General features: G+C 46.7%; 8 protein-coding genes across 8 annotated transcripts; 5 read left to right on the top strand and 3 right to left on the bottom strand.

Moving 5' to 3' along the window:
• Positions 1–523: 523 nt before the first annotated feature.
• Positions 524–1,167, top strand: TrAFT101_006095 (uncharacterized protein; the record flags this gene model as incomplete). The annotated part of the gene is made up of 3 exons (XM_024905652.2): positions 524–728; positions 798–945; positions 1,008–1,167. The coding sequence occupies 3 exons, from the start codon at positions 524–526 to the stop codon at positions 1,165–1,167; spliced, it is 513 nt and encodes a 170-aa protein (XP_024760622.1).
• A 541-nt stretch (positions 1,168–1,708) lies between these two features.
• Positions 1,709–3,970, top strand: TrAFT101_006094 (uncharacterized protein; the record flags this gene model as incomplete). The annotated part of the gene is made up of 3 exons (XM_024900268.2): positions 1,709–3,007; positions 3,066–3,721; positions 3,781–3,970. The coding sequence occupies 3 exons, from the start codon at positions 1,709–1,711 to the stop codon at positions 3,968–3,970; spliced, it is 2,145 nt and encodes a 714-aa protein (XP_024760621.2).
• Positions 3,971–4,139: 169 nt separating this feature from the next.
• On the bottom strand, positions 4,140–4,475 carry TrAFT101_006093 (uncharacterized protein; the record flags this gene model as incomplete). The annotated part of the gene is made up of 1 exon (XM_066127656.1): positions 4,140–4,475. The coding sequence occupies one exon, from the start codon at positions 4,473–4,475 to the stop codon at positions 4,140–4,142; it is 336 nt and encodes a 111-aa protein (XP_065983769.1).
• Positions 4,476–6,171: 1,696 nt separating this feature from the next.
• Positions 6,172–7,032, top strand: TrAFT101_006092 (uncharacterized protein; the record flags this gene model as incomplete). The annotated part of the gene is made up of 2 exons (XM_024900261.2): positions 6,172–6,228; positions 6,289–7,032. The coding sequence occupies 2 exons, from the start codon at positions 6,172–6,174 to the stop codon at positions 7,030–7,032; spliced, it is 801 nt and encodes a 266-aa protein (XP_024760619.2).
• A 414-nt stretch (positions 7,033–7,446) lies between these two features.
• Positions 7,447–8,460, top strand: TrAFT101_006091 (uncharacterized protein). The gene is made up of 3 exons (XM_066127655.1): positions 7,447–7,507; positions 7,569–7,680; positions 7,743–8,460. Exon 3 carries the CDS (start codon positions 7,966–7,968, stop codon positions 8,341–8,343), a length of 378 nt encoding a protein of 125 aa, XP_065983768.1. The 5' UTR covers positions 7,447–7,507; positions 7,569–7,680; positions 7,743–7,965; the 3' UTR covers positions 8,344–8,460.
• A 113-nt stretch (positions 8,461–8,573) lies between these two features.
• Positions 8,574–8,759, top strand: TrAFT101_006090 (uncharacterized protein; the record flags this gene model as incomplete). The annotated part of the gene is made up of 1 exon (XM_066127654.1): positions 8,574–8,759. The coding sequence occupies one exon, from the start codon at positions 8,574–8,576 to the stop codon at positions 8,757–8,759; it is 186 nt and encodes a 61-aa protein (XP_065983767.1).
• Positions 8,735–10,702, bottom strand: TrAFT101_006089 (uncharacterized protein). Its single transcript, XM_024905651.2, has 4 exons — positions 10,594–10,702; positions 9,867–10,493; positions 9,653–9,787; positions 8,735–9,600 (listed from the first exon to the last, which is right to left on the bottom strand). Exons 1-4 carry the CDS (start codon positions 10,645–10,647, stop codon positions 8,890–8,892), a joined length of 1,527 nt encoding a protein of 508 aa, XP_024760617.1. The 5' UTR covers positions 10,648–10,702; the 3' UTR covers positions 8,735–8,889.
• A 3,031-nt stretch (positions 10,703–13,733) lies between these two features.
• Positions 13,734–17,272, bottom strand: TrAFT101_006088 (uncharacterized protein). Its single transcript, XM_024908205.2, has one exon. It carries the CDS (start codon positions 17,133–17,135, stop codon positions 13,935–13,937), a length of 3,201 nt encoding a protein of 1,066 aa, XP_024760616.2. The 5' UTR covers positions 17,136–17,272; the 3' UTR covers positions 13,734–13,934.
• Positions 17,273–18,574: the final 1,302 nt, after the last annotated feature.

The following is an 18,574-nucleotide window of genomic DNA, read 5'->3' as shown; positions in this document are numbered from 1 at the left end:
GCGATGTTGGCGCAAACGCTGTGAGAGCATCTGAGATTTGTAGACGAGAGACTCCATGTTTGAGTTTAATTGTAGAACTCATTACTCGCCTTTATGCGCTCAGGAGTCTACCTGCCGTAACAAGTGCAGGCACTAGATCATGAAACGAAGCGATCTACAAACCACGTTTCGGAAGCCACTCTTGGCGCCTACATAAGGAGATTTTTGCACTCACAATTTAGGGACATAAATGTCGATCCCTTCCCTGTTTCCTTGCTGGCCCTACGGAGCATCGGTCGCGATTAGGAGATAGCGCCCTGGCCTGCTCCAGTTGCCGGCTGAAACAACTAGATCAAGAAGGAACGAAAGCTAAATGTATGCAAGCTGGACTGGGGGAAGAAGCGAGGAGCCACATACAATTATGGTGTTGCGCTCGCTGTAACATATAGAGAGCTGGGGATATAAATGCCATCTCTGTCCCTAGAGTCGCACAGATCACTTCCTCTTCAGCAGTAGCTTTGCAGCACTTCAAAAGCACTTCAAGATGAAGGCCACATTTCTTCTCCTTGCCGGAGCCGCGCTGGCTTCCGCTCAGACTGTCTACTTCATCCGACATGGCGAGAAGCCCAGTGATGATAGTGATCCCAACCTGAGCACCCAGGGACAGGAGCGTGCCCAGTGCCTAAGAACCGTCTTTGGCGCCAGCTCCCAATACAACATCGGCTATATCATCGCAGAGAAGCCCAAGGGTGAGTCAGCCCGTTAAACATCATGGGAATCTTGCTAGATAGGACATCAGCTAACTGAGTCGAATTCAGATGACAGCCGACTTCGTCCTCTCGCCACGGTCACTCCTTTGGCTCAGGACCTTGGCTTGACTGTTGACACAAGCTGCGGCAAGACCAAATCTGATTGCGTCGCCGACCTTGTCAATGACTATACCGGCTCAGGCAATATCCTCATTTGGTGAGTGTTCATGATCAATGTTCCCGCTATTTAATGATGCATTTAACTAACTCCATGTTTAGCTGGGAGCACAGCGAACTTACTAACATCGCGGATGCAATCGGCATAGACAACGCTCCTACATACCCGGATGATTCATTCAACCTGATCTGGACTTCCCCTGCGCCATACACCTCCGTGACCAGCATCACATCCGAGAACTGCCCTGGCTTGGACAACTAAACGAACGATAAAAAAGATATAGAAAGAAAAAAGCGAAACAAACATGAAACTGCTCATGAGTAATGCTATATATAATGACGATCATTTGGCAGCAAAAATATTGCAAAAGAATAGAATACTGGTGGTTGGCATGCGTTTGAGAATAAAAGTTCACTGTGATAAATGATGGCGATTGATCGCGACGACAAATGGCCGCAATATCAAGATACTACATGTATTGAATTGGAAGGCCATAGGCTAGTTCTCCGCACTACATATACTGCCTAATATCGCTGTTCTAATATTATAACTTCTTGGGGAATATCTATAACGTTTCGTGGGGCGGATAACACCCTAAAGAGGCAGCGAGCCGACGTGAGGGACTTTGTTGGCTGTTGGGCGTGACTATTCGAATGTCTTTTTTTCCAAGGGGCCTATCTACCTTTTTGCGGGGAAATTATTGAAGGATGTAGGGTGAGCAATTTTCATCTTTCGGCAGCTTCGCAACGGTTTGTGTTTCCCCCGTGCTCATTTTAGGCGTCTGGTAATTGAGGGAACCAAGATGTCATCTCCCCAAGCCCACGAACAGCCTGCATCACAATGCACGGCGTCATCCCTGGTTCAAGGCGCCGAATCAGTCCTTGGCAATTCGGCAAAGCTCATAGACAGGCTTGTCGCTTCTACGACTCTAGAGAACGTCAGCTTTGCAAACTTTATCCTTCCGATAGCTTGGGATGAGAATGTGCGAATATCGCACCGCAATTCTTCGGTCATCCATGAATTTACCTCATCCGACCCTGTTTTGAGAGAAGCGGCTGCCAAGGTCCGGCGTCTCTTTCAGGACTTTGAGACAACCTTGTTCATGCGCGAGGACGTGAGTAGAAGATGCGAAGCTGTGCGTCAAAAGAAGGAAGACATTTCTGTCGAGTCCAAGCACCTGTTGGAAGTATTCTATCAGACCTTCTTAAGAAATGGGGCCTTTTCACGATCGGCAGAGGACAAGAGCAAGGTTCAAGAAATCAACCAATCTCTTGCAAAGCTTGAGTTCGCATTCCGCGAAAATATCCGGACAGCAGACGCCAGCTTGTTGCTTGACCCGGACGAACTTCAGGGGGTCCCGCAAAGGCTGCTTGATGGTCTACCCCGTGAGGCGGATAGCGGTAAGGTTCTCTTGTCCGCCAGCGACCTCCAAAATGGCTTTTACCGCACGGCGACCGAGAGCTCGGAAACACGGAGGGCTATTGTGTATGCCTATGAGACTTTGCATCAGGCAAATCGGCCCATCTTCGACGAAATCATCCAGCAGCGTGCACTGAGAGCTCGCCTTTTGGGATACCGTAGCCACGCAGCGCTACGGATATCCGAACGACTGGCGGAAACACCTGAGACCGTATCGAATTTCCTTTCTGAAATAGCAACAGGGCTACGTGAAGCTGGTGAAGGACAAGTCAGCAGACTGAGAGACCGGAAACAGGCAGACCTTGAATCCCGCGGCAAACCTTTCGATGGGAAGCTGTGGCTGTGGGATGTGTCACACTATCACCAAAAGGTGGTCGCCGAGAACTTTTCACTGGATGGTATGACCATATCTGACTATTTTCCCTTGACATCGGTCCTGAATAATGCAACTGAGCTTCTGGGCCATCTGTTTGGTCTGAGATTTGAGCGTGTTTCCAAAGAGCAAAACTGGGATGCCCGAGACATTGACATGGCTCCGCAAACCCATATTTGGCACGAGGATGTGCAGCACTTTGTCGTGTGGGACAGTGGGGAGCAAGGTAAGTTCCTTGGGCATCTCTATCTGGATCTGTTTAGTCGCCCAGGGAAGTCGGGCGGCCCGTCCCTTCACAACATTGTTCCAGTAGGTCGCTCACCAAGGTCTCTCTATCTGTGCATACGTATGCTCACAAGTCTTCTAGGGCTTCACCAACGAAGCTGGCCATCGCCAACACCCTCGTTCCGCCATCCTATCTGGCTACTCTCGTCCTTCTGATGGAAGCCCTTGTACACTTAGATACTTCCAGGTGGTGTTGCTGTTCCATGAGCTTGGGCATGCTATACACGACTTAGTGTCCATAACTCAGTTTGCTCGGTTCCATGGGCCTGATGGGACCCCTGTAGACTTTGGCGAATTTCCAAGTCAGCTCTTGGAAAATCTATGCCATGTGCCGCTCGTCATCCACGAGATCAGCCAGCATGTTTCCACGCTGAGAAATGGCCATTCTTCCCATCTCAACCAGGATCAGGAAGGTGCCGCTGCCGCTGCTACGAACCCCCCAGAGAAGATTCCAGAGGCGTCAATCCGTGTGCTGCTGCAACGGAGCAAGGCCATGGAGGCTTTGGATCATCTCAATCAGATATTCCTTGCCAGGTTTGACTTGGAGGTTAATGAAGCCAATAGCAATCAGGTTGCGGAAGCCACAGACATCCCAGCTCTGTTTAATTCGTTACGGGCCGAGATATACTTAGCGGAGATACCACAACCCAATCAGGACGAACCGGGATGGGGATGTTACTACACCAGTTTTAAGCACTTTATCCATGAGTATGATGCTGGTTACTATGGTTACTTGTTGTGAGTGTCATCTCAGATATGGAAAAAAATTGACTTTGGAAATAATTAACCGCTACCAGCGCCAAGTCGATCGCGGACGATGTTTTCGACACTCTTGGAGGCGATGCAAAGAACGCCGAGGCGTTTCAAAGGTACCGTCGCACGGTATTGGAGAAAGGCGGCAGCGTACCCGGAAGGGATGCATTGAAAGAATTCTTAGGACGCGAGCCCTCCACCGAGGCCTTTTGCAAGCATCTAGGGATGGTATAGTTATGTTTGGGTTATTCATAGTCTATCACTTAAGTTCGCACTTGGACTTCTGACAGGCCTTGACAGGCTTCTTCACAGCGGTTGCATTCCAAGCTTGCATTGAAATTGGCATTATTTTTCCATTCGCATTGACACAAACACAGACGCACAAACTCAACTATCAGCGCCATCAAAGGTGTGAGTGTGCTCTGCTAACAGGGGGGTAAATAATCTCTACGTTGATACCCAAAGCATCAGGGTTATTCATGCACAAAATCAGGTTGACGCAATGGTTGGTATGCTTTAGCTGGATAACTTCGGAGTTAGCTGTCCGTCCCTGAACGAGAGCTCGGTTGAGCTTCTTCCACATGAACGAGCAATGAGCCCAATGCCAGCGAACCGTGGTCCATATCGTCCCTGTCTGGCTACCCAGGATATCACGTTCCTTGGGATATGGATCTGTGCCATTCGGGTCGCGAAAGTACTGCCAGTCATATAGAGCTTTCGAACTCGGCGACCAGCTCATAGTCAATGCACCTGGGAGGCAGCCATGCCGTCGCGACAATGTCAAAATGTCAAAATGGCACCTAGCCGCCAACGCCTCGGAAGGCGTCTTCCCACATGGAAGTGGCGCAAATCGCTGCTCCCAGCTTAGATAGCCGTGCGGAAACGCTTTCCCGTCCAAAGTAAATACGTCTTCTCGGAGGCCCGCGGTTCTCTAGCCTGTGGCGCTATGCTCTGCCAGTCGCCAAATAGTGAACAAAGTCGTAAACATGAACAGCACAGCGGCTTTGTACCGCCAATTGCGTTTCAAGGCTGTACACATAAAGTAATCTTTGGTGCCCTCATTCGGATTCCTTCTAGCCCAGACTACGTAAGAGATCCTTCAACAGAACTTGAAGAAGCTTGGAAAGAGCTACGTCCAGGTAAATGAGAATCCATTGTCAGATAGTGAGTCAGTAGACATGCTGATGGACGCATCGCCGTGACTGTCTGGGTTACGCGAAGTGAAGAAAAACTTCTCGTAGGAGGGCTAGTGCGCGATCCAGAGTACGATTTGTATTATGGGCAGTATGAAGAACTCGTATCCAGCTTTATTGATACTTTGGCTAATTCAAATTGAAGGTTATCAGTAACACACGGGCTACACTGCGTCGTATGTTAAGAGTCCATCGAATCATATGCCAGAAAGACGCTAATGCCCTGCAAGAACTTGTTGCGACAATACACGAAACTCGACTATTACTCCGAGCTAGGGGCTGATCCAAAGCTCCCTGTTCACCTTGGTGAGTTATTTCACTCGAGACTGCAAGCCTATGCAAGCCGTTTCTAAGACCTGTTCCTTAGAGCACTGCTTAGACAGGCTTCGCCTTACGATATGACAGTTGAGCCTATCAAATATCTTGAGGGCGGTAAGTTGAAGTCACCCACCTGGTCATCCGTCCATACATGCCGCAACTACGGGGCTATTGTGAATTGGACAGTGGCAAAGGATGTGGCGCATCCCGAACGTATGTATAGAAACGCAGAAAGGCTTCGAAATGAGGGTATGTAGACCAAGCCCTAATGAAGATATTAGACCCCCTAAACACCCAATGTGCGTTGTAGCCTCATTCAGATGAGCAACTTGTGAAGGTTGTTAGCCTGGACAATTGGCCATTCAAATGTCAGCGTTTTCAGGCGATACGCAAAGCCTATCTCATTATGTGAAACTGCATCAACCATCGCCGGCTGGGTGTCATTCGCGCTAATGCATAAAGCAGCCTGTGACTTTAGCAGAAAATAGACTTCCTGGCAAGGTCATGATCCAGTGACCTACCGTAACTAACTCGGATAGGGCAGGATATGCGGCAAATCGAAAGGCGCAGTCTCTCGTACTGATCCAGCTTCCTATGTGGTGATAATGAATTGCACTAGACCACGATGGCTTACGTGGTGATCCCTGATGATCTGACACTGACCCATCACAGGAAGAGCAGGGTAATCCTGCATTCAACCCTTGACGTTTCGCTTCAATTAGAACCGCTAAATTTGCTACTATTCTCTTGGCAAGTGTCTTTATATAACTATTGAGTGCTCTCACTTAAATGTCGGCAACTCGAGTTGCCTTATAATCTCTCAGAGATTTGATCTTTCCATTACTTAGCAGTGCTCTTCTAAATATTCAGCTTTAAGCAACCCTGAAGGCTTTTCTTCATTACTATAATATGCCACAATCTATCATGGATCCCGAACCTCCAAGCGCCGTTGATGTGTCGCGGCCCTCAGTTGCCCGGATGGTATGTATTACAATACTAGGAATACAGATATTCGTCCTTTTGTGTCTGACCGGCATCAAGTACGATTTCTATCTAGGTGGAAAACACAATTATCCTTCGGATAGGGATGCTGTTGCAGCAGTCATAGATGCATACCCAAAGACCATCGACGTTATTGTGGAAGCTCGTCATTTTTTGCGCCGCACAGTGCGGTATATGTGCTTCCAAGGCATTGATCAGTTCATCGACATGGGCTCAGGACTGCCTAGTGCAGATAACACGCATCAGGTGGCCCAAAGGGTAAACCCTAATGCTCGTGTTGTCTATGTTGATATTGACGAAGTTGCCGTTAGTTTTGGTCGACAGATGCTCAGCGGAGATCCTACAACTGCATTCATCCAAGGATCAGTTCTCGAGCTGGAGCCGATCTTGAACCACCCAGAAACTCGAAAGCTAATTGACTTTTCGAAGCCGGTCGGTGTACTCATGATGGGATTGCTGCATTTCTTCTCTGTGGATACCGACCAAGCCATTCTTAAGGATTTGCGAGACAATCTTGCTCCAGGCAGTCTCCTTAGCTTTTCTCATACAGTATCAAACTTTCTGACTGAAGAGGAGATTCGACAGATCCTTGATGCGTATGCAAGGACGCCCACTCCTTTAATTATTCGGGATATGAGCGTAGTTGAACAAATCATGAAAGGTTATACTGTTATTGAACCCGGGCTTGTCCTAATGCATAAATGGCATATGGATATAGCTGAAGAGGGAGAACCTGAAGCCCCTCAAACTTCTATTATGGTTGGAGTTGTGCTACGCACATAGATTCAAATGTAGTCTGGAGCAGCGTGAGACTTTCTAGGTAGTGGATATCTTTAAAGGATGCATAAAGATATCATATGTACATGAATGCAACCAAACCGAGACACTCAATATATACCCACTCCCTATTGATATTATGCTGCCTGCCTTGGCTGCTTTACGATCGAGGAAATGGAAAACAAACAAGGCTTTCCATTGGAAGAAGTTTTCAACGAAATATCAGTCTAGCCTCCTATTTCCGTCAGCCTATACACTTATATTCGGCTACAACCAATTCCAACTGCCGATATCTATACATGTTTTCTGAACCTCGCCCTATGCCTCGCTACCAAAAAACCCATATAAACTAGGGCTCCCCTCCGTTCTTTACCATGCAAAAGCGGCTGACATTCAATTAATAATGCATTAATAAAGCAGCAAGAAAACTATCGAAATCTTTTTCAAACTAATCGTCACAAATTACCCATCCAACTGCACAGTACATTTCTCTTTGATGGACCATTCGTGGACAATAAACAGGCGCTAACCGTTTATGGTAGCATTATCCGCCAAGACTTTTGAAAGCTGGGTATAAGTCAAGCCATGATGTTTCAATTACTCGAGAACGCCGGGCGAAAACAAAAGAAAATTCGTAAACGTGAGTTAAGCGAGGTAAGCAGAGCAGAGTTTCGCAATTCTTCGATTATTAACGCAATTGATACTTGCGATTGAAGGTTTGTCAGAATGATGATCGTTGAGAAGACTTGTACCACTTGGGTAAGTCTCCCGAGTTAAATGCGTTGACAATACTACCGTTGAGTAGCGACGATAAATACCCTCCATCTTCTCCTCAAAATCCAGAATCCAGAATTTTCACGCAGCAAGCACACAGATCTCCTACAAATCCGACAATCAGGCAATAACCAGTCGAAAAATCTCGCATCAAACCTAAAAACAATGTCTTCCTTCAAGGGCTCCGTCAGCGTTACTTATATCGGTACTGCCACTGCGCTGCTTCAAATCGACAATGTCAGCTTCTTGACCGATCCTTTCTTCTCTCCTTCTGGCTCAGAATGGGTGCGCCCCGTGGTCGTGCTCAAGAACACTCAAGATCCCGCAGTCAAACCCGAAGACCTTCCTCATATTGACGCCGTCCTCCTCAGTCACGAGGATCACCCGATAACCTCGACGAGATCGGTCGCAAGGTCCTCGAAGGCAAAAAGGTTTTCACAACCAAAGATGGCGCTGTTCAGATTGGAGACAAGGCCATATGCACAGGTCTTAACCCCGGTGACAAGGCTACCCTCGTCGCTGGCGGTAAGACTTTTGAGATAATTGCGACGCCAGCAGAACACGCTCCGCAGGGCGAGTGCATCGGCTTCATTGTCACTTCTTCCGACTTTGGTACAACCAATGGTCTTCCCAACGCCATCTACTTCTCTGGCGACACCATCTACAACCAAGATGTTGCCAACAGCCTCAAGAGCTACCATATCAGCCTCGCTCTGCTCAATCTTGGCAAGGCGTCTATTCAAGTAGGACAACCTGAGCCTCTTGAAATTACTATGGATGGTAAACAGGCTGCACAGCTTATCAAAGATGCTGGCGTTGAGAAAATTGTGCCCCTGCACTTTGAGGGATGGGGCCACTTCACTGAGGGTAAGGATCCGGCTTCGAAAGCCTTTGATGAGGCAGGTGTTAGTGAGAAAGTCTTCTGGCTTCCTCGTGGTGAACGAAAAGTCATCTTCTGAAGAGGAATAGCATGATCATTGCCGGGTGATTTTGGAAAAGATCATATCTGGCCTATTTTGGGATGTCATTGGTTGCAGAGACGAATGATTTAGCGGAAATAAAAATTGATTTGATCTCTCACCCCAAATCTCATACACCGTCATCGTCCACTATATACTGAGCAATATAGTCGTAACCCTTATTTCTGATGCCGTCAATCAATCCCTCGCACCATGATATCAACTCGTAGTCGTAAAAATGGTTGAATCGGAGGAATTGGTAGGCTATTCTAGTTGGTAGAGTTGCAGATATTGCTCCGAATAGCTTCATCTCTTCTTGCACCAAGTACTCGATGCTTTGGAATATCCAAGTTGACATCTGAATCGCCATTTCTGTAACGATGGGGCTCTCTGGGCTCTCTCCGTTAATCAGAAAGTCGTCGTCTCGAAGTTCAGGATAGTTATCTCGCAGCTTCCTAATATATACAACGCACATTATCCAGAAAGCCCAGTAGTGCGTCATTGAATTGGCTGAAGTGATGTCGGGAAACCATAAGCACGGTCTTTCTGCACCTTTGTTGAGAATGCGAAATGATGGTTTATTGTCAAGGCTTTGGAAAGATATGTTCCAATTAATCAAGGCGTTTAGAAGGTCTTTGAGAGCCTGAAAGACGAGGAAGGGTGAATTTGAGCTGGGTGAGTCGTATTGTAATTCGTCTATATCGACTAAAATGGAAGGAATTGCGGTCGCCTCCGTCATAAGAGCGTGGAACGAATTTGCCTTGACATACTGGAATGGCTTCGTCCTCCACTCGGGAGCAGCAAGAAATGTAGGCTGTTTTTTGCGAATTGCATGGATAATCTATTTTTACGGTTAATAATCAATTAAATAACTTGAGAGCTGGGAATCCTACAATAGCGGGACGGAGGCCAATGAAGATCCTATGGGACGGCCCGGATGAGTATGCCTCTGGACCATGCAGCTGGATCAGATCGCTTAAGCCAGATGCATGGGCGGTGCCACTAGAGATAGATGTTGGCAATATCATCTACATAAGCAAAGTCTAAATCAGCGTCTTGGCATCAAATGGCACTGTGCGCCAGGGCCAAAAGAAGCTCGGCACTTACCTCAGAGATCATTAGGCACATAATGGCTACCGCCAAGACGTCGGAGTTGGACGTATCTATGTTATGCAGGCTGTCGTGAAGCGAATTTAATGCGGAGCAGTGGGCGGCTAGAGCATCTGAAATCGGCGCTATTCCGTTGCGGCCTCTAGAAAGGATGGATACGCCCAGGGCCTTGACGGATGAAGATAGAGTCGTTTCATACTGTCGAGTCATTGACAGTAGAGGCAGAAGCTCAATCCATGCTCCGCAAACGCGAGGAAACATATCCACATCCCAGCTCAAAAAAGCTGAGGTGCTAGGAAGCATGGCTGGTGAAAAGTTCTGCACAACTAGGGAGATGATATCCTGGAAAGGCCAGGCCAGGGATGGCCACACTACAGCCGCCTCATGTCTCACTACTGGCCTTGCTGCTTGAGTCAATTCGTCGTGCCTGTCCGTGGAGACTAGGCTTTGACGCTTTATACACTCATCTCTCTTCTTTCCGGCTTTCCCATCTTTCTGCACCTTGGACTTTGTCGATGGCCCTATAGATAACGAGGATGGTACAAAGACGAGATCATACTGGTATCCTCCACATTTGATCTTTGTTCCAGTGCACTGAGAGCATGATGGGCGTTTTCCATCACACTGAAAATGCCAGAATTAGCAAATAATGCCGAGATGCAAGATGTAAAATGATAGATCATCGAAAAGCAATGTGAGACCAAGGGGAATTAAGCAAACTTACCCCTAGTTTCCTCGCTCTGCATGTATGGCACACGGTTAACTTCCGAACCTTCATGGTGTTCACCTCACAGTGTTGGGTTCCAGTATAAGCAATAGAATCCGATTTTGCTTGTTCAAGATAGAATCATAAGCCGAGCGCATCGCTTTTAGCTGGCGATGGCCAAAGGGCGTTGACATGAAGTGGAGCCATCTATACGGACCGGATGCCAAGCCGAAGGCCGATGGCTGGCTACCGGCGAGATGATTGGGGAAATCCCATGCGACACTATGCTCAATATGGCAGCAAAAGCCGCCAAGTACGCTATAATACGCTTGTTCTGTGGGCTGTGGTACTTTCAGCTTTTGACAGCTTAATAATAGAAGCATAGTATGATAAAGAAGCTGAGAAACGGTCCTAGATGTTAGGCTGATTGATAAAGAGCGGGCTGCTAAAGATCCGATAAGGCAGATTGCTTGTTTCTCCGATGCACCACATAGGAGCTTCTCAATATACAAGCTTATAATATAAGTCTACTGTAAATGTAAGGCTTGGCCCCTGTAGAAGCTTTATTAGCCTGCAAAATCGAGGTGGCTGAAGTTTTCTTTTACTCTTGTCAAAACATCTACTCAACAAGGCTACGATGTGCAACGTTGCTTGCACTCATCTAGCGTTGTGCGGAATACAATAAGGACATTATTGTAGTTGTCTTATCTCATTTTCAAACGTAATGGCGAAAGAGACATCTGAAGAGGGTCTTTCAGCTTGACTTGGCGTCGGCCAACTTGATGAAGCCATGCAGCAAACAATATGACCCACACGCTATATTTCGTATACTCCGGATTATATCCAGCTCGAATCATATGATATCTTCAAATATTACACGCAAGAAATGCTCTGCCGAGATGCCGTTCCGAAACTCCAATTACCTACTCGCCTCCAAAGTAAAATGCCACAACACGGCAGAGAAATGCCCAGCCATTTACGACATTCGCTCACCGGTCTGGTGTGTTTCTTGTCCCTCTTGGATTCTAGAAACAAAAGTCCCATCAACCGCGCGCTAGAATTATCATTGGCTATATAGTACGGAGAACATCGCTGATATTTAACTTTTCCATCTCGCTATTTTCTTACTCCGTACGGATAAGAATACTTCGCCCGACGCCGGAGATATTACATACTATCTCCGATACCAACAGCGCTATTCATACGGCTGAAATGCAAGATATCCGACTCCGAAATATTCTTTTTCATTTTCAGCTCTATCAGATCACTGTCGTCTTTCCGAGAGAGAATATGTTTTTAACTAAATCCAGCAATTGCAAAGTCATTGCCATAAATACCAGATACATACTTCAGAGTTAATTAATAATCCGCATACGCAATCTATAGTAGAGGGGCCGTGCTTTACATCTCATAGGGCGCGACGCAAATTAGCCAGCTCTCGCACCGTCGTATTTAAAACCTCCATTTCCAAGTCTTACGACCTAAAGGCTTGGCAAGTAGGCCATGCTTTGTAGCATTTTAGTTATAGTCAAAGATAAAGTAGATGTGTTCTTCGTAGACTTGATAGACACCAGCTGTTGATCTGCTTCCAGCAGATCACTTAATACTTTGCTATATATTATGTTGCTATATATTATATATCAGTTTCCTCTTAAGTCCTCTATGTTCATGTTGAAACACTGAGAACCAGTAGAATCCTGGTTATGGAGATAGCTAAGGGCTGATGCCTTCCTACGAGTTGCGATTTCTATTCAAATTGTCCGTCATCTCCTACTTCCAAACCAGTCATGAGGACAAGAATCACAAACTTCATGATGATATCATGTGCAATTTCATTGTAATGGTATGTTGCCATGGTAGGAGAACTTGCGGCGTCACTGAGCTGGATACCGCCAACAGGCATCGGCAGGAAGCAACGCCGAAAGACGCGAAAACGACGTAACCAAAAGTGCGCCTAAAATCAGCCTCACTCCTTCGGTAATACTTCCTCTTTAATACCATGGATGCCGACAATACGCGATAAACTGCGGCCGAGGCTTTACCCATAGCCAGGATGAAGATCCAAAGCCGAGGTTCTAGTAAGGAGTGCCCCTATCAGATGGGTCAGCTCAAAATCAGGCGCTCGCGTAGTTCCGTCTTTCTTTTGAGATGTCTTGAGATGGCGAAACAAGTAAAGAACTTTTCGAGGCACAAGCTTTTGCTTCTAATGGAGGGCTAGTGAGGAATACGGGCGTGGTGCCCCTAAATGTGACCATGGCTCCGAGGATAGAAATCAGCTCCTATTCTTCAATATTGCCAGCGACAGTCTCTCCAACTCCGTGATTAATTAGGTTAGTGATCATACTAGTGATTGAATTCTCGATACTACCTAGCCATCTGTGTAGTACATTATGAAGTCTCAGTATCTTGTCCATTGTCTCGGCTGTCTTCAGGCATGTGAGCTCATCATCGAATATAATTAGGGGACGCCACAGCATCCACACCGCCTGAAAGGAATCTAACATCTATTGTGCCTGCATAATCTTGGTTAATGCATCATAAATTAGCGCCCATTCTTCACGATGATGTCGTAGCTGCTACACCTTTGCCCAATCAGGCTGGCGCGGCTGCACATTGCGGAATGTTGCGGAAAGGGCTCGCTTTTAAATTATATAGAAGGATTCTAAATATGGATCTACAATCTTCAATACTTTCAGAGTTCTGAAATTAATAACTTGCTGTTCAGGGGGCTCTGCATATCTAGTAGCCACACAAAGACTAGGCTCAATTTGAAACCGTTAATCGTAACAAATGCTTTGAGCCATATCTTCGGAGCACGTAATTGACTTAATAATGAAATTCAAGAAATGCTGGCCGGGCTTCAATCTATTTAATACATTATAAGAGTGTATCAGCAGCTGCGGAAATACATCTCGGTAGTAGAGAGCATAGAAACGAACTTGGTATTGGCAGATATGGTCAAAAGATATCCAAAACATGCGATCTATTCAAATATTAGCTCATTTATTGAGCCGATGATGTTTTCCACCATTCAAGACTTAATGCGAAACAGGTTGGCCATGAAAGGCACCAAAACATCAGATATTTTCATGATCTGGCTGTGTTCTTGCCACACAGCAGATGCGAAACTATATACTACTAGCAATATTTTACTTTATGGCTCTATTTCTGTTATTTTTTACGTGTTGCCGAACCTTACCTCACTCAATTTCTAGAGGGTTTGGCCATGAAGCTCTAGCCTCACAAATACAGTGCTTTACATTTCTACAGATATCCGTTGCACTTTGTTCATTATGATTTAAGAGAAATCTCAAGCACTTCAACGTCTTTAAACCGCCTTTTACCCTTCAGTTTTTAATTTAATCGAAAACATCAGTCCAATATCTTCCGTTCCTCTGTTTGTCAAACCACGCCTTGGCTTCCTCTGTAGAAAGGTCCTTGCCAAACTTCTTCTTGTGGGCTTCCTTAATCATGCCAATGAATACTTCTTCAACAGCTTTACCGACATCCTTGCTGCCACAAACATAAACTTTGGCACCGCTTTGCCACAGCCTAACAATGTCTTCTTTTTCGTGAATTATACGGTGCTGCACATACTTGCAGTCTTCAGAGTCACCACAAGATCGAGAGTAGGCACGTCGTACATCAACTGCGCCGAGGCCCTCCCATTTAGCGAACTCCTCATAATATAAGTCATCCTGGTCTGGGGAGCGACATCCGAAGAATAGAAGAGCTGGAGCAATCTTCCTATTAGCCATAGCCATGGCAGCGCGCTCTTCAATGAAACCGCGGAATGGTGCCAGGCCGGTTCCGGCGGCAATACAGATTAATGGAGTGTTTTCCGCATCGCCTGGCAGGTGAAAACCTTGCGATGGTCGTACAGCAACATGAAGTCGTTCTCCAGCAGTAAGCGAAGAGAGATAATTGCTAGCAACACCAAAATAAGGACCCAGGCCGGACAGAGCAGGCTGCTCCAGAACAGAATAGGTCAGGGTCACCTTGGAGCTGTCAACCAAAGGAGAAGAGGAGATGGAGTACTGGCGAACACGCATAGGCGGTAGCATGCCCAAGAACGCCCCAAAAGGAAGGCTAACAGCTGGAAATTCCTCCAGGAGGTCAATAATAGAGACACGCTTCGCAGTAATCATTTCCTGGTAGTTGTCGCCGGCGAGATTTTGGAGCTGCTTGATAGTGTCTGTGTCTTGCGTTGCTCCTGCCAAGGCTTGAATGTTTTTCCTGGTAGCGGGCTGGCTAAGCTCGACGTACGCACGAAGCACATCTGCAGCTGAGATGGGGACATCAGTTGGCAGGCTGGTCGGTCGATCTGAGCTGATCTTAAGCATAGCATCCCATGAAAGATGAAAGCGTTTAAAGGCACGAGATACGGTAGTCTTGGGGTTAAATGGTAGGACAGCTAGGTAATCGCCGGCGCGGTACGTCATGCCTGTAGGCAACTGTATCTCAATGTGCTTTTTCGTGGAGCCAGATCTAGTAAGAGTCGTGTTAGAAAGGACAACCGCCTCTTCTACATCCTGCCTTAAGGTAGCCTTTCGAGGTGTGGTGATGTCAACGGTAATTCCCTCTCCAGTAGCATCTGCGTTATCCTCAGCTCCATACTTTTCTTGGAGAGTGGGCCAGAGAGATTCGTCTTCCCAAGTCTCAAAATCACTGAACATATCGCGATTAGCTGCGTCGGTGGTAGCTATTGGTAGGAGACGATTGCCACCAAGCTTGTTGAGAGTGCTATCAACGAGCTTGGGAATCCGTTGGAAGGTCTGAATCCAGTCATGATGCCCGCAACCAAACACTGCATATGATACATTCTTCATTTCATTGCCCGCGAGGCTTTCTATCCAAGAAACAAACAGCGCGGCATTTGATGGCGGTTGGCCCTCATAGGAAGCTGTTACTATGATAACGGGGCGATCCTCTGGGAGATTCTGATTCGCGGCATCCAGGGGCGCTACAGTGCTGGCCTGGAATCCGTGGCGAGGTGCATCGCTGGCTATTCTCTGGGCCATTGCCTCACAAGTACCACTATTAGAGCCATAGTAAACGGCGAGGGGCTTTCCCTTGGTAGAATCCGCGGCAGTCCGCACATCCTTGGCCGCTTGTGCATGGCGCTTGAAGTCTACAGCCTTGCCGGCAAGAGCTTGCTCAAGTTCTGTTGGAATCATATCGTGCCGTAAGCTGGCGCGTATGTAGAAGTCTTTGGGCTTAATTGTCAGGGTCTGCTGAATTGTTAGCTTGTAGCTGGAGTCAGCCAAGGTGAAATTGAAGTTCTGGAAGAGCATCGCCATGCATAATAAAGCCTCTTGCCACGCAAAGGGGCGACCAATACAGGCACGCCTTCCATTGCCAAAAGGCTTCCAGCAATTTGGAAACTCTTTATTAAGACGTTCGAAGTTCTCTTCGGACATACGCTCCGGCTTAAATTCCAGGGCATCTTCGCCATATACAACGGGATCCAAGTGAGCCTTTGCTAAAAGCACGGTGACAGGCTCGCCCTTGCGAACTAGATATTTGCCAGCGAGAAAAGTGTCTTCGTATGCTTCAACAGTGAAAGCTGGAATACCCGAGCTCAACCGCAAGGTCTCTCGAAGAACTGACGCAGTGTAGGAGAGCTTGCTGACGTGCTGGACCTCAATACGCTCCCGACCAATTACCTGGTCAATTTCCTGCTGAACTTTTTGGTATGCCGATGGATTCTTTAACAAATGGTAAAAGGCAAATGATAGTAGGCCGGAGGTAGTTTCGTGACCAGCAATAAGAAATGTAATAAGCTGATCAGTGATATTTTCATCACTTAATTTCTCGCTCGTAGTAGGGTCGGTATTGTTTAGCATAGCATTAAGCAAATCCTTGCGATCACTGGGATTGTTTTTGCGATTAACAATGACTTCATCCGCAGTCCTTCTCAATATAGCAATGTCTGAGTAGAATTTCTCATTTGCGGCGCGATATAAGAAGTTGGGGGCAAACGCTGGTCGCCTTTGACGGCGACCAGCTTCAGTGAGGAAGTCTCCCATGGCTAGAACGAAAGGATGCATTTCTTCGTGATAGAATGAATTGAAACGGAAGTCCATGGCGCAAAGTGCTAGTGTGTCGAGAGCAAGTCGGGTAAAGTTATCGGAAACATGTATGGGGCTTTGGGGTCCATGGCGAGCAAACTTCATACATAGCTGCGTCGAGATATCGTGCATCTCATCGAACATGCCTCGGATGGAAAGCGGTCCAAAAGCGGGAGTGAGGACCCTATGCGCCTTGCCCCAGTTTGGCTCATCATCGTGCGCAGTAAACAGGCCGTCGTGAACGCCTTCTCGAATAATTCTTATTGCTGATTGCAAGGACTTGTGAAACTTCTTCTCATTGCAGACCTCGTTCACAAGTTCGTTTGAGGTAACATAAACCATGGGCCGAGAGCCAAAGCGAACCCTAAAAATCTCTCCATATTTGTCTGCTAATCGCATAAGATCATTCAGCGGGCTGGAGGTAAACTCGCCCAAATTGCCAATCAATGGCAGGCCTGGAGGCTCGGGAATGGGGACTGTCTCAGCCATTGCTGTCGGTTCTTTATTAGAGCAATTAGCTTGGGACTGAGTCAAGGACAGATATGTGTATGAGTTGCCCAGTTCTAAACTCTAATCTCGAGGTATGTAATGGAAAGGCACTCTAAAAATAAGCAATTAATAACACGAGTCAAGATTGATGAGTGAAAATCGAGTGAAATTCCAGCGGAGCCAAAGCGAACATTCTCTATATTTGTAACTTATCTATTATGCGGGGCTGAAGCAACTTGAGTGACGACAAAGTTAAGCTTCGATAGTCGATGCTAGTAATAATGATGCTAGCAAGAACGGTGGTGCGGGAGGCCGGCATGTTCAAGGGTAAAAATTGACTTATGCCAATAGAACACTTACAGTATGTTTCTGAACGGCACCTTTCTTATGCAGCTGGGCGGTCTCGTCGTCCTAGCATTAGCCACGCGAAAGGGTCTGGAACGAGCTGAGTTGACCGACTCGCAGGGTGACACTTTGCGTGTGGTGTAGCGAAAGCTTAAATGGGCCTTCATATGGAATACGAATAATGAACAATTGGAGCCTCGGCCATCAACCTTGTTGGGGGTTCATAGGCGCACAGCAAAAGTCAGATTGTGGCTCTACTCTACGAGAATGGGAATGCAAATGACGAGCGTTCCCCCTCCAATCGGATCAGACCCAACGAATATATTACTTGTTCATGACGTAACAGCCTCGAAATTGTCAACGGCAAACAGCAGCTGGATCGATATCAATTTCTCGATATCCACATTTAGGGCTTATCGAATGAGGACTGCCATGCACAAGTTTAAACCCGCCGTCTATAGCTTGTAGATCTCCCGTTACCGATGAAGGAGTATTTTCGCTCATGACGAGCCCAGAACAACAGCGAAATGTGGTTGTAGGCGAGTCCTCAGAGAAGCACGAGCCGCCCGCTGCTGCTGATGGTAAGGAGAAATGTCAGAAGAGTAAGCCGACTACGATGGAGCGCTTCCAACGCTTCATAGACGATGGATCAGATGTTCCCAATCTTGATCCTAACGCTCAAGTCGACCCCGAATACATGTATTATATATTACTTAATATTCTTTCTTTGCTATAACAACATTACAAGTCGAGATGGCCATGCTACATAACCTGGTCCTGATCTAGTCCTTAATGCGGCGCGGTCACATAAAGTTTTGCTTCTTTACAGTTTAAATAACTCCCTTGTTTATATATATATATATATATATAAGAGGTAGATACTACACTGCAAAACAGTTAAATAAACAAGGATGCGTAATATGTCTTTATTCAACCAATAAACTGCAAAGACGATAAGTAGCGGAACTCAAAAGACGCTGACAGAGTACAAAATAACGGCACTGCTTCTCCTGCAAGGTTTAGGCGCGCTTAGTTGGGGGAAGTGCCAATAAGGGGCATTTATTTGATGAAATTCTTGATATCCCCCAAATCTT

Source organism: Trichoderma asperellum, chromosome 3 (genome assembly GCF_020647865.1).
Source record: "Trichoderma asperellum chromosome 3, complete sequence".
Classification (NCBI taxonomy): Eukaryota; Fungi; Ascomycota; class Sordariomycetes; order Hypocreales; family Hypocreaceae; genus Trichoderma; species Trichoderma asperellum.
The sequence above is the reverse complement of the archived record's forward strand: the minus strand, read 5'-3'. Positions and strand labels throughout refer to the sequence as shown.

Coding starts and splice junctions, on each gene's coding strand:
- TrAFT101_006091 (XM_066127655.1), top strand. CDS start 7,966: ATGTCTTCCTTCAAGGGCTCCGTCAGCGTTACTTATATCGGTACTGCC.
- TrAFT101_006089 (XM_024905651.2), bottom strand. CDS start 10,647: ATGAAGGTTCGGAAGTTAACCGTGTGCCATACATGCAGAGCGAGGAAA. Junction 10,494..10,593: donor GCAGAGCGAGGAAACTAGGG/GTAAGTTTGCTT, acceptor TGGCATTTTCAG/TGTGATGGAAAACGCCCATC. Junction 9,601..9,652: donor TTGGCCTCCGTCCCGCTATT/GTAGGATTCCCA, acceptor CCGTAAAAATAG/ATTATCCATGCAATTCGCAA.
- TrAFT101_006088 (XM_024908205.2), bottom strand. CDS start 17,135: ATGGCTGAGACAGTCCCCATTCCCGAGCCTCCAGGCCTGCCATTGATT.